Source organism: Emys orbicularis, chromosome 19, assembly GCF_028017835.1.
Source record: "Emys orbicularis isolate rEmyOrb1 chromosome 19, rEmyOrb1.hap1, whole genome shotgun sequence".
NCBI lineage: Eukaryota > Metazoa > Chordata > Testudines > Emydidae > Emys > Emys orbicularis.
Genome location: NC_088701.1, coordinates 3,535,449 through 3,548,002, shown reverse-complemented (window position 1 = coordinate 3,548,002; position 12,554 = coordinate 3,535,449). Strand labels below are relative to the sequence as shown.

General features: G+C 42.2%; 1 protein-coding gene across 1 annotated transcript in view; it reads right to left on the bottom strand.

Moving 5' to 3' along the window:
- NFIX (nuclear factor I X) overlaps window positions 1-11,130 on the bottom strand; it is a 119,359-nt gene extending 108,229 nt beyond the window's left edge. Inside the window, exon 1 of the mRNA XM_065419195.1 lies at window positions 10,960-11,130. Coding sequence (XP_065275267.1) covers window positions 10,960-10,986 — 27 coding nt within the window. The 5' untranslated portion in view covers window positions 10,987-11,130. The remainder of the gene's footprint in view (window positions 1-10,959) is intronic.
- Between the last annotated feature and the right edge of the window lie 1,424 nt (window positions 11,131-12,554).

Genomic DNA, 12,554 nt, shown 5'->3' with positions numbered 1-12,554 from the left:
TTTAACTGAGGGTGGTGAAGAACCAAAGAGAGCGGTCGATATTTTGGTGGGGACATGGGACCGGAGGCCTAGGAGGGAGCGGGGGAATGCTATTCCCAGCTCTTTCTCTGTCGAAGGCAGCAAGGAAAGTTTGAGAGTTTGTTATAGAGATCAAGTCCAAGTGAGATCACTTGTGGAGGAAGAAAGGAGAGGGGCAGATTTGTCAGATCAGATGGAAAAAAGGGCTACCGGTGTCAGTTTCAGGAAAGGAGTTAATAATGGACAACAATAAAAGCAACCTAAAGAGTAATTAAGGACTTCCAGTCCATTTTGCTAATCCAAAGTGGGGGGAAATCTTACAAGGGCTGTTTTACACCTTTACACCATGTTTATAGACTCATCCTAAATGCGTACAAATGAAAGCAACAGAGTAAACAGCAACCCACTCCCCCCCACCCCCCATATTGGGAATGTTTTCACTTGGCAAATGCCTCTCTCAAAGCAGAGGGAAGAGAGGAGAGTAAAGACAGAGACATGTCGGATCTGGGGCTGGACCCTCAGCTGGTGTCAGTCGGCCTTGCTCTACCGACTTTGGTGGAACTACGACGACAGACACCAGCTGAGATGCCAGCCCCAGGCTCCGCTAATCTTTGTTTCACGGGGGATTTCGCTCCGCTCCGAGATTTGGAAACACAGTTTGGGAAGGAAAAGGCCAACGGAGCAGCCTGAAATCCAGAAATCCTAAATGAAGACAAGCCAACCGAGCGATCAGCCTATGGACACACATCATGCCACGGTGAGACCTTGCTTTCCCGAACCACACAAGGGGCCGGGAATTTAATTTGGATAAGCAGAGGCTTGGATAAGCTGGGGACTTTCTGACGTTGTTAGCATACACGGGGGAACATGACCTCATTCTGGATAAAGGAGTTATTTGGAGAATCAAAGCTCAAATAAACAAGGTTTCGGTGTATAGATTACACACAGATGCACAAACATACACACACACACACGTTCTCTATACAGATTAATACCCATGGAGTGGAACACTAAATAGTCATCACACTTTGTTTGTAAATCTGTATCTGAGCACACCCGGTGTGCTGCAGCATCTGTGGAAAGGAAGGCTAGAGTGAAAGTTGAAAGCACTTCCCTGTAAATATGTATTTACACACTCATATGCCATGCACACATGTAAATGGATGCATATTATGTATGTGTGCATAATTATATCTATAGCTACATATTATCTGTGTACTTTATATACAGACACTACATGCATGTATGTAAAAATACACACAAAAAGCAGCTGTAGATGTGCATTTGTAGAACAATAAAACACACAAAAAATTTATTTGTATTGTTAAGTTTATGCGTGTATTTACTCATCTTTTCCTTTGTATAAAAGTGTTGCTGAGTGTGTGTGTTTGTGCGCACACGTGAACACACACGGTCATTTTTAGATTATATAAGCATATAATCAGAAATCCATGGTAAAATACAATTTCTGTGCTTGTTGTGCGCAGCCCCGCACCTCAACATACTATAAATATCAGGGTTTAATTCTGATCCAAGCAAACTCTCCTTGAGTTCAGTAAGTGATGTTCCTAAGTAAAGGCTGCAAAATTTGGCCAGCAGCTGTGTTTAAAATCCTCGTCTTTAATGCTGCAATAAAGCCGTCCTTTGCATTTCACAAAAGTTCCTGGATTCGGCAGTCGGACAAAACTCATGTGAGTCAATGATCCAAGCGTACCCATCGTCCTAAAAATGGTACTTTCACCACGGAGTCCTGTTTGGCATTTTTAGATCATATAAACTTACAGGGTCAGAGCCTCAGCTGCTATAAAGGGGATACAGCTCAATTGACAGCTATGGATCTACAGTAGATAGATGTCATATATAAATATATATTGTATTCTTGAGAGTGAGTGTGTGTTTGTATTGCAGATATTCATGCCTTGCCGTTTTGTCTATGAAATATGCACAGAGAGTAGTAATAATACACACATATGTAGACATCTGTAGTTTATAGAGGCACCCAAAAAATTACATCTGCACTGGCTGGCTAACTTCTCATTTTATAGACCATTACTCCTTAAAAAACAAAATGTGGAGTGTATTTGCCTCCAAAATTAAAAAAAAAAAATATCCCAGTGCACATTAAAACATAAAAATTAACAAACAAACAAAAAAAGACTTTCCGAGGAAAGTTTCCACTTAAAAAAAATTTAAAAAAATTTAAAATCTGCAAAAGAAAAGGAAAAAACAGTCAAACTGGACTTTAGTTTTTCCATTTTCTACTGTAAAAAAAAAAAATTTTTTTTTTGCTCAGTAAGAAAATCGAGAAACTGCCCATTTCGGAAGCCAGAGGTTGTCATTCCAATGAGAATGGAAAGTTGTTTACAGTTTGTAATTAAGTTTCTATTGATAGCCCCAAACTGTGAAAGTTTATAAATATCTTAATGAATTGTTTGTAAACTCACCTGAATACTGTCTCAACACTGCATAAATGTTTATTTATAGGCTTCGCTAATTTCACTCTCCCTGTTCAGTTCATTGTTCCATTCTTTGTCTGTGTGGTTATATAATATTTTTATGTTTTCATTTCCCTTGCAAGTACCTTAACTTCCTCAACAGTCAGACTCTTTTCCCACCTCCTTCCCCAAAGTCTGAAAAACCCACGCTTTGCTGCAATCTTTCCAATGCCTTTTTTTTTTAGAAAAGACCACTGGCAAAGCTCCCATGGACTTTCCGCTAGAGCCCGAACCGACTGAAATAAGTTATCATCTTGAATTCCTTCCCCCCCCTCCGCCCCCCCCCCCCCCAAAAGCTCCTTGTGTAACAAATTCTGCTCTGAAGATCAGGAGGGAAGAGTCAAACCCGTGGGGTAAAATGTCTAACAATAGCGTATTGGATAGGGCTGCTTTCAAACGACCTATAGGGGTTTTGTTAGTCGGTTTGGTTGGTTGGTTGGGTTACCCCCTACCCCAAAGCAGGCAACATCTTTCTATGATTTTCTAAATAAATAAGGCCCAACGCTGCCAGTGCTCGCTAGCAGGCACAGCGGTAACACCAGTCAGGTCAACAAATGACTGCATCCAGTAGTGAGGATTTACAGAATCAACCTGGGGAATAGTCAAGGAAAAGGTGAGCAAGGATTTGCTACATAAAACCCATTTGTGTTCGGGAGGCTCCTCCAAAGCAGGCCAAGATAAGGAGCGAGCGAGCTGGATTTTCCATCTGCACAGCTACGTGTGTGTGCACGCAAATATCTTTCAAAATACAACCAGATGGAGGAATAGGGACTGATAGGCCAGCTAACCACCCCGATTGTCCAACTCTCTGGTCAGTGAAAAATGCACTTCCCCAAAGATTTGCCTGTCAATTTTAGGTGGGTCAGAAAGGCCCAAACTCTGTCCCCTTTATTAGAAGGCCACCAAGTCACGCTAGTAGAAAAATCCACCCTTCATTCCCAACCTTAGAAAACAGAGGGTTCAAAATGCATTTGAAAGGGGGGTGAAAAGAATGCAGACTTATTAAGGAAATTAGATGTGGAATGTGTAACTAATAATTGCTTTAATGGATTACATGTATATCTAGGCTATATTATACATGCACACATATTAGACACTTACCCAGATACTAGATTCATGTTACACAGTAGGTTGTTTGTGTGTGTGTATGTGATCGGACATATTAGTATAATAGCTACACACTGATAGAGAACATAGATCATATCTGGAGGTACAGCTACAGGGTGCGGGACTGCACACCACAGGTCTAAATTGGAGTGATTTCAGGTGTCCAACACAAGGCTCCATACAGGGCCTGATTTAAAAGTGTGAAATGCCTCAGATCACTGGTCACTTTTACAAATATCAGCTGATGTTTCTATGTATGACGTATACATATGTACACACATTATGATGTATGTGTAATCTGTGTGTGTGTTGTACATAATGAGTATAGTGTGTATATTCAACATTTACATATATATAAATACACACACCATACATACGATATACAAATCTATATTATATATACACATGAATAGTGGGTCTATATATAATACACACACGATATATAAACAGACCCATCTGGTATTATATATGTGTATGGCATGTATATATTTGTGATATACATGCACAATATATATATATATATATATAAAAGTGTAAACTGTGTACATGTGATATTATATACACACACTATATATATCACATAAAATATGTATATTGCATATGAATTATTATATGCAAATCCATATTATACAGTAGATCCTCAGAGTTACGAACACCTTGGGAATAGAGGGCATTTGTAACTCAGAAATGTTTGTAACTGAACAAAATGTTAGGGTTGTTCTTCCAAAAATTTAAAACTGAACTTTGACTTAATACAGCTTTAAACTTTATTATGCAGAAGAAAAATGCAGTTTCCTCACCTTGTCAAATCTTTTTTATTTAAACTTTCCTTTTTTGTTGTTGTTTTTTTTAAGTAGTTTACATTTAACACCATATGTACTGTATTTGCCTTTTTTTTTTTTTTTTTTTCTCCAAATGTGGTGTGTGGTTGACTGGTCAGTTCATAACTTTGGTGTTCATAATTCTGAGGTTCTCCTGTATACGTGGTTAGGATGTATATGTGATTATACTATATAAACGCACTATACGTACTACATACAGGGCCACATATTATCTACAATGTGTGCACATGAATATTTAATATATGGTTCTATATAGGGCGACCAGATGTCCCATTTTTTAAGGGACAGTCCCATTTTTCGGGACTTTTTCTTATAGAGGCGCCTATTACCCCCCCACCCCCTGTCCCATTTTTTCACAGTTGCTATCTGGTAACCCTAGTTCTATATAATATATAGGTGTGCATGGATGTATACTGAATATATTTGTATATTACAGACACAGCATATAACATATACACACACTAACCACATACAAAAACAATACTTATTACACATTCCAAATCAAATTTAAGACGTCTGTGTATATATGTAATATACAGACACACACACACGTACATGTGATACAGATATATAAAAAACACATATGTATGTATGTAGTGTGTCTATAAAAAGTGCTTTGAGACCTACTGATGATAAGCCCTATATAAGAGTTAAGTATTATTAATTATTATTATATAAAAACATGCATACCCACTTATATATAATACACACATACCTTATATCAAATACACACAAGAGTGCATATCAGCACGGAAAGGCCAAAATTAAATGCAAATAACCTGCCTGATTTAAATCAGTTATCAGAATTGCAAATAGTAAAAAAAAAATTTTTTTTGCAATGACTCGAAAGTCCCCACCAAAAGAGCGTTGGCTTAAAAAACAAAAAACTCAACACCTTGGCTCTCTTTCTTGGTCTTCTTTCTACGTATTTCAAACATGCTCCGCCAACTCCTCCTAGTTAGCAGACGTGTATTTTATTTTATATGTGCAACGTCGTGGGGATCGGGGGGGGAAAAATCTTTGCAAAAAATAAAACCCAGAGCTGGTTGTTAGCAAAAAAAAAAAAAAAGAATACGAACGCTTGGGAGTGATGGAATTGGGCCAGGTGAACTGCAGAACTGTTAATACAACAGAGGTAGTAAGCAGACGAGAGTTCTCCTTCATCCAACAATAAAATAAACACTTACAGAGCAGATGCCACTTAAAAAGCAAGTGGCACCAAAGACAAGCGGCACGGAAGGTAGTTTGATAATTTTTTCGCCTCCACCATGACAACCCTGCGCCCCTCCTGAAAAGCTCTTCTGTGGATTCTGCCCCTCTCAAGTCTCTCCCACCAACTTCAGCCAGGCCAGAACTTCCCCACTTCTAGCACATTATTTCAAACTCGGGGCCCCAGACTGCTTCCATCGCAGGCAGAGGGAGGCCAAGCTTTTGGGGCCAGATTCACCATTGGTGTAAGCTATTATCATGGAACGATTTACACCAATAGAGGATCAGGCCCTCTATTGATCGGGACAGCAGGATCAGGCTTAGATCGGGAAATCCAGTTCCAGGGGCCGATATGGGAGTGCCCAGGATTGGGCCCTACAACAATAACCTAGTTCAGAACTTCTCTTCAGCAAGGCCCGCAGGTCCAATATTGGGACTCTTTTCTAGGAAAGGGAGCGGGAGGGACAGCACTGGTTGAACTGGGACAGGGGGTGATTTTAGATCGCTAATAACAGGAAAGGGAGAGGGGGAAAAAACTACTCTGCTCCAGGAACTGAAACCAGGGAAATCAGTTCAGAAGTGAGCCAGGAAGAGGCAGAAGGGCAGCGGGGAATCTGCCAGGCTGGATTTAATTCACTGGGCACAAACAAGGGGTGACTCCGAAAAAGAAAGCTGGGTTTTCCCTCCCGGAGGCAGAAACGAAACTGGTCTCTCCAGGTTGGCAGGGTCCCAAGGACGGGGCGAACAGAGAGGAACTAAAAAATAAACAGATGCAAGAAAATAACCCTCCAAAAAATATTCCAAAACTTATCCCAGAAACGGCAGGCCTTGCTAGAAAAGTTTGTAAAAAATACAGACAGACAGATACTGTGGAGGGGCTAGAGAGACAGAGAGATTCTCATGCTGTTTCTCTAGTTATTAAGATACATATAAGTATTAATAATTATAGGCTCCACTGCCAGATAGATATGGACCTAATGCTAAAATATCGAGCCAAGTTTGTAATGTTACCTATGTAGAAAGACAGGACCAAATGCGATGTAGATATATAGCCATTAAAAAGATAGGCTCTAATGCTAGATAATTATACAGAAATATAGGCCCATACACACGCATATGTATGTATATAAAATACAGGACCTAATGCTAAAAATATTCTTTCCAAGCCTGTGACATTACAAAAAATGCAGGTTTTGGCCTGGAGGATGGGGGAGGAATTATGACGCAACATTACATCTTAACTCTCCCACCTTACCCCAAAAAATGGATTCCTGCCCAACTAACGAAACATCGTGAAATTATAACGAAGTTGGCTGTTGTCGCTTCACTTTTTTTTTTTTTTTTAATTAAGTGACCCCACTTAGTTCGGCTTTGTTTTTTTAAAGCCTCTTTCCTTTGATTTTTTTTTTTTTTAGGGTTGTTGTTTTTTAGGTTTTAATCCATGGAATGATGTTGTAATTATTGTTTTATTGGTAACAACTGTCTTTTAATTGTTCACATGGCACCCCAGAGCATCGTGGGGAGTGGCGGAGTGAGAAAAGAGATGCCTTGATAAATAAAATCATCATTATCAACAATGCTGTTTGTGCAAAATACATTTCTCTCTACACATACTGTGTACTATAAGATATCCACTATTAGTTACAGTATGTAATGCAATACATCATTATGTGGCAAAAATATGCATGCCACCGACAGACATGTATGATATTTTATGTATTGCATGTATTATACACACAGGCGCACGATTCACCTACACCTATAGATTACTTGCACACATATCGCCAGATACTAGGCTGGTATCACATAAATGACTGCGTGTATATACACAATATATACACACACACACACACATATATACACATACACGTTGTATCTTAGGTACAGTACAGTAGGTATATTTTATAGATATTATATATAATATCTGTAAATCACTAAATATAAGGTATTTTAGGTACAGTGTGTGTGTATTCACAATTTATATTATCATATTATATACATTCTTAAATACAAGTTATTTTGAGTACAGTATGTGTGTGTTCACACACACGGTCTATTATATAAATATTAGGCTCAGTATCTATGTATGTATTTGTATTACACACACACACACGATACCTATAGCTATATCACACACTCGTAGGTACACACAGCCGTACATATGTGTGTATATATAATTATAGAGATGTACATACTATGCCAGATACCTTATATTTATAGAGAAGTTTTCATCCATAAACATTAGGCGCTAGTTGCTTATTTCCATAGCTAAAACTGCCAGTCATTTATTAGGTATTGATAGTAATTGCTACTGAAATGTAAAGGACCTAATAGAGCCCATCCACTGCCACCACCTCTTTTTAACAAAACAACAAAAAATACTGGGACCACATTGTTCAGCCAGTAACTCTCCAGAGTAACTTGCGTGAGTTAAAGAACACCCCCCTCTAATTCCAACTGCTTTCAGAGTCAAATGCTCATTGTCATTGTAATAATTCTCCTGATCTATTATCGAATCCAAAATTAAAGAAGGCAGAACTAAAGTGAATTCATGATATTCTTCCATAACCAATAATAATAATAGTCCGCTCCATTTATTACTTACTGTTGATTAAGGAAAGGAACAGATATGCCCAGCCACTGAAAAAACTGTATTCCCCCCCCAAAAAAAACCATTGTTCCCACCAAATGAGCAAACAGATATGCAAAGTTTCTACACTGTGCTCTCCAAAAGTGCCCCAAACCACAGAAATTACAGCCAATTAGAAAGATCTATCCATGGCAAACCTCAAAAATGTGATTCACATTATTTGCAGCCAGCACGGCAAAAAGGAAAGGAAGAAAATAGAATAGAAAAAAACGCCTTGCTAAGAAGCGACTCCCATTTCTGTGTATCGGTGCTGCTCACCAGCCCATGTATTTCCTTGGCTCCCTGCTTAAGCAAAAGTAATTTAAAACAATAAAAGTGCAATGTCATTTTTGGGTTGTTTTTTTTACATAAAGCGGTGGTTTTCCTTATTGCTGAGTTGCTTTATGTAAAAAAAAAAAAAAAAAATTCCAATGTGTAATTGACAAAGATTTTAAAATCTTTAAGGACATTGAACTATACAAACTGGTCTTTTAAAAAAAAAAAAAAAAAAAAGTCAGATATTGAAGGGCATAAATTATACCCTTCTTATAAAAAATGTAAAATATTTCAACGTAAGATGATTTGTAAAAGAGCATCAAATAATGCCAAAATATTCTTCAGAAAGAGGCATGAATTTAGGGGCAGTTAGTTCAGAGTTTAATGGGAGCTCAGCTTGCCTACCACACTCTTAAAAGCAAACTTGCTAAAGGTCTGTGCAGGAGTTACCTGACCTGTCCTCCCCCGTGCCTAGGGACTCCCGGGTAAGGAGGGCTGGAGATTAGCTAGGGACAAGAGGAACTGGGAGATGGCCCTAGAGCCGCTACTTTCCCCCACCTGAGTCGGATCTAGCGCTCAAAGCAGTGCCTGGTAAAACGCATCACAGCTATGGGACAGGTTGGGGGAACTGGAAAGTTGAAACAGACAAAAGCCAAAGTATCTTCGCTACAGGAAACTTCCTTCTGGTGGCCTTAAAAATATACCTACTTCCCGCTTTCCCTGTCCGTGGATCCGAACCCTCCCTCCAAAGAAGTTACATGATCGGCTCCAAAGACCTGTTTGAAATCGGCTTCACCCCCTTCCCAGCAGCAGCCGAATTTGTCCATCACTCAGTTGCAAAGTGTTGGGGTTGTTGTTGTTGTTGTTTTTAATTAGTTGAGTGGAAAAATTAAAAAGCTTTTGGATGGTTACAAATTAAATTCTTAGCTGCATTTCAAGGCAGTGCCCCCCCCTCCCCCCAACTCAGAAATGTCACCATAACTTCAGTTCATCCAGCAAAGCTCATTATATGAAGCGCCTTTTCAGGGAACTCTGAAGAGTTAAGATAAGTTCCCCACCCCCACCCCCAAAAATCCACCATTTTAATTAACAGCAAAATCCAACATTTCTTTACTCCACAGATTGTACGGGGGGGGGGGGGATCAAATCCATCACCAGAAGACCATAAACCCCACACATCGCAAACAGACAGAGATCTCCTGCAAACGGTGCAGTCCCTTCTTTTTTTTTGCATGGTTAGAAATGTTGCATTAATTAACTCCCCCCCCTTGCAGCTTGTACATTTCAACGCCTCCCCCCGTTCAGCGACCACGGAAAAAGCTCCCAACTCTCCGCTTTTGCAAACTTCCTCTGCTCCAAACGCCCCCTTCTCCGCCGCCCCATTTTGCACCATCCACACGCTCGCTTCCCTTCTCCCTCGAGAAATTGCAACGACCTCCGCGCCCCCAGGTCACCCGAGAAGTGAAGCCCAGCTCTGAGCGGCGGTGGCAGGGAAGTGCCGGACTTCCCCAGCGAGGGAAGAAAGGGGGAAACTCCCCTACCTGACCCCGAGCAGGGAGCGCGCGGGGCAAATGCAACAGGAGAGGAAGCCAGATAATCTAGGAGCAATTCTCCCCCGGCATTTAGCAACTGCCTCCCGTTCGGGGGGGGGGGGATTTACTTCAAAACAACAAGACAAATTGGGCTTTGGGGTGGCGGGTTGTTTTTGAAACAAACCAAGATCTCAGCTCCCAACAGCCCCAAACCCAGAAAGGCAAAACCCACTGCAAGCGCCAGCAACTTCCAGCATTAGCAACCGACCCTGTGCAATCAACCCCGCGCGGTTCAGATCGGACCAGAAAAGACAAATATTAAAATCACTTCTACATTTGTACAGTCCCCCCCCCGTCCCCACCAGCTCCCCCCACCTCCCTCTCCAAACCCCCCCAGCATAGCTGCATGCATTAATCCAGCAAACCCCGCTGCCCCTTTCCCCCTCCCTTCCTTCCTCTCCCTCTCTCTGGTTTTTAATTCTTGAAATAAATTTGGGAGAAGCGCCATTTTCTGAACTAAACCCATGTGCAGTGAATATAACAAAGAACTTGGAAACATGCCATCAAAACCTCTTTCTCTGCAGAAAGAGAGAGAGAGAGACAGGGGAAGAATTTTTGTTTCAAACAAAAACACAGCCCAGACAGCCAGCAATAATCCTCCCCCCAGCCACACCGCCACAGCCTGGTGCGTGGCCCACACCGACATGAAATCAGGAGCGAACCCACCAGGAAAGTTTCAACAACAAAAAATGCAATGAAAGAAACAACCAGAACTTGCTTTTCTCTCTCTCTCTCTCTTTTTTTTTTTTTTTGTTGGTTTTTTTGTTGTTGTTGGTTGGTTGGTTTTTTACCTGGGTCAGGCAGTATGGGGAATACATGGTTATTTTTGGAAAAACACTGTTGCAGGGCTGTTTTTCATATGGAGAACAGCTGGCTAGGTGGCTGCATGGCTAATGCTGCGGCAGTTCCCTCTCTAGTCCATGCTGCCGAGTGGTAACCCCGCCTTGGAGCTCTGAAAGTGAAAGTTTAGACAAAGTTTGGAACAGAGAACACTTTTGCCTTGAGAAAGCTTTCAGCTCCCTCCCACTCTCCCCCCGCCCCGCTCCCTCCCTTCTCTTCCCTTCCCCCCCTACACACACACACACTTTGTATTCGGAGCTCTTCCCTCCCCTTCGCACTGGGCTCCCTCCGATTCGGGTTTGCGGCGTGTGCACGGGCTGGGCTGGGAGCAGCCTCACTTCAAAAAGAATCCACTTTGGCAACCTTGGAAGGGTCTAGCCCCTCGCCCCCGGGGTTTGAGACGTGTTTCCACTGCTGCTGAGCCAAGCCCCGGGCACCGTAAGGCAGCAAATCCGAATTCCAGAGGCGTCCCGTAGGCTGGGCAACTCGCTGCATTTGGGACCAGCGAGACACAGCCTTTGATTTGGAGCCGGAGAGGGGTTAAAATCACTGGCTTGTCCTGCTCTGGGGCTCCCCCCCAGAAGCAGAGGCGACCCCTTCGACCCTGCTTTGGCCAGGCCAGTCACTTTCTCGCAGTGCGAGGCTCCTGGCCAGGGTCGGGGGGGGGGGGGGGGTTGGGGTTATGCCCCCTGCTATGGGATGTGCACAGCGCTGTACAGATCTTTGCCCCCTAGCAAACCAGAGCTCGGCTGGAGCCCAGCCTGAGAACACAGAACTGGGGCGGGGGCGGCACTCTGTCTGTCATGGGACACAAGGGAAACCGGGGGGAGGGGGGGTCTTTGGAGAAACTGACCTGGAGAAAATGTACACGCTGGCAAACCGGGGGTTAAGGTTTTTCCCTTGGACTCAGTCCTGTTCCGCATAAACTCGTTTTTAAAATGTCCTTGAGTTAATTTATTTTATTGCTAAAGAGGTTGGCTTTATTTTAACAATACGCCCTAGCGTGGTGCAAAGGGGAAAGTGTGTTCTAGCATGTGATAGGCGACTGGGTCTGGAGATCAGATAGATACATAGATAGATGGGGGAGGTATGGAGATTAGGTAAATGGATGGATATGGAGATACATAGATAGATGGGTGGGTGTGTATGGACCTAGGTAGACTGACAGGTTGTGTAGATAGATAGATAGAGTGTGTATGGTGATAGATGGGTATGGAGAGGGATGGGTGTATATGGCGATTAGATGGATGGGTATGGAGACGGATGGGTGTGTATGGAGATTGGATAGATGAGTACGGAGATGGATGTATGGGTATGGAGATGCGTATGGAGATGGACGGATGTGTATGGAGATGGATGGGTGGAGATGGAGATAGATGGGGATGGAGCTGGATGGTTGGGTATGGAGACGGATGGATGGGGATGGAGACAGATGGGTGTGTAGGGAGATAGATAGATGGGTATGGAGATGGGTATGGAGATGGATGGATGGGTATGGAGACGGGTGTGTACGGAGATAGATGGGGATGGAGAAGGATGGATGGGG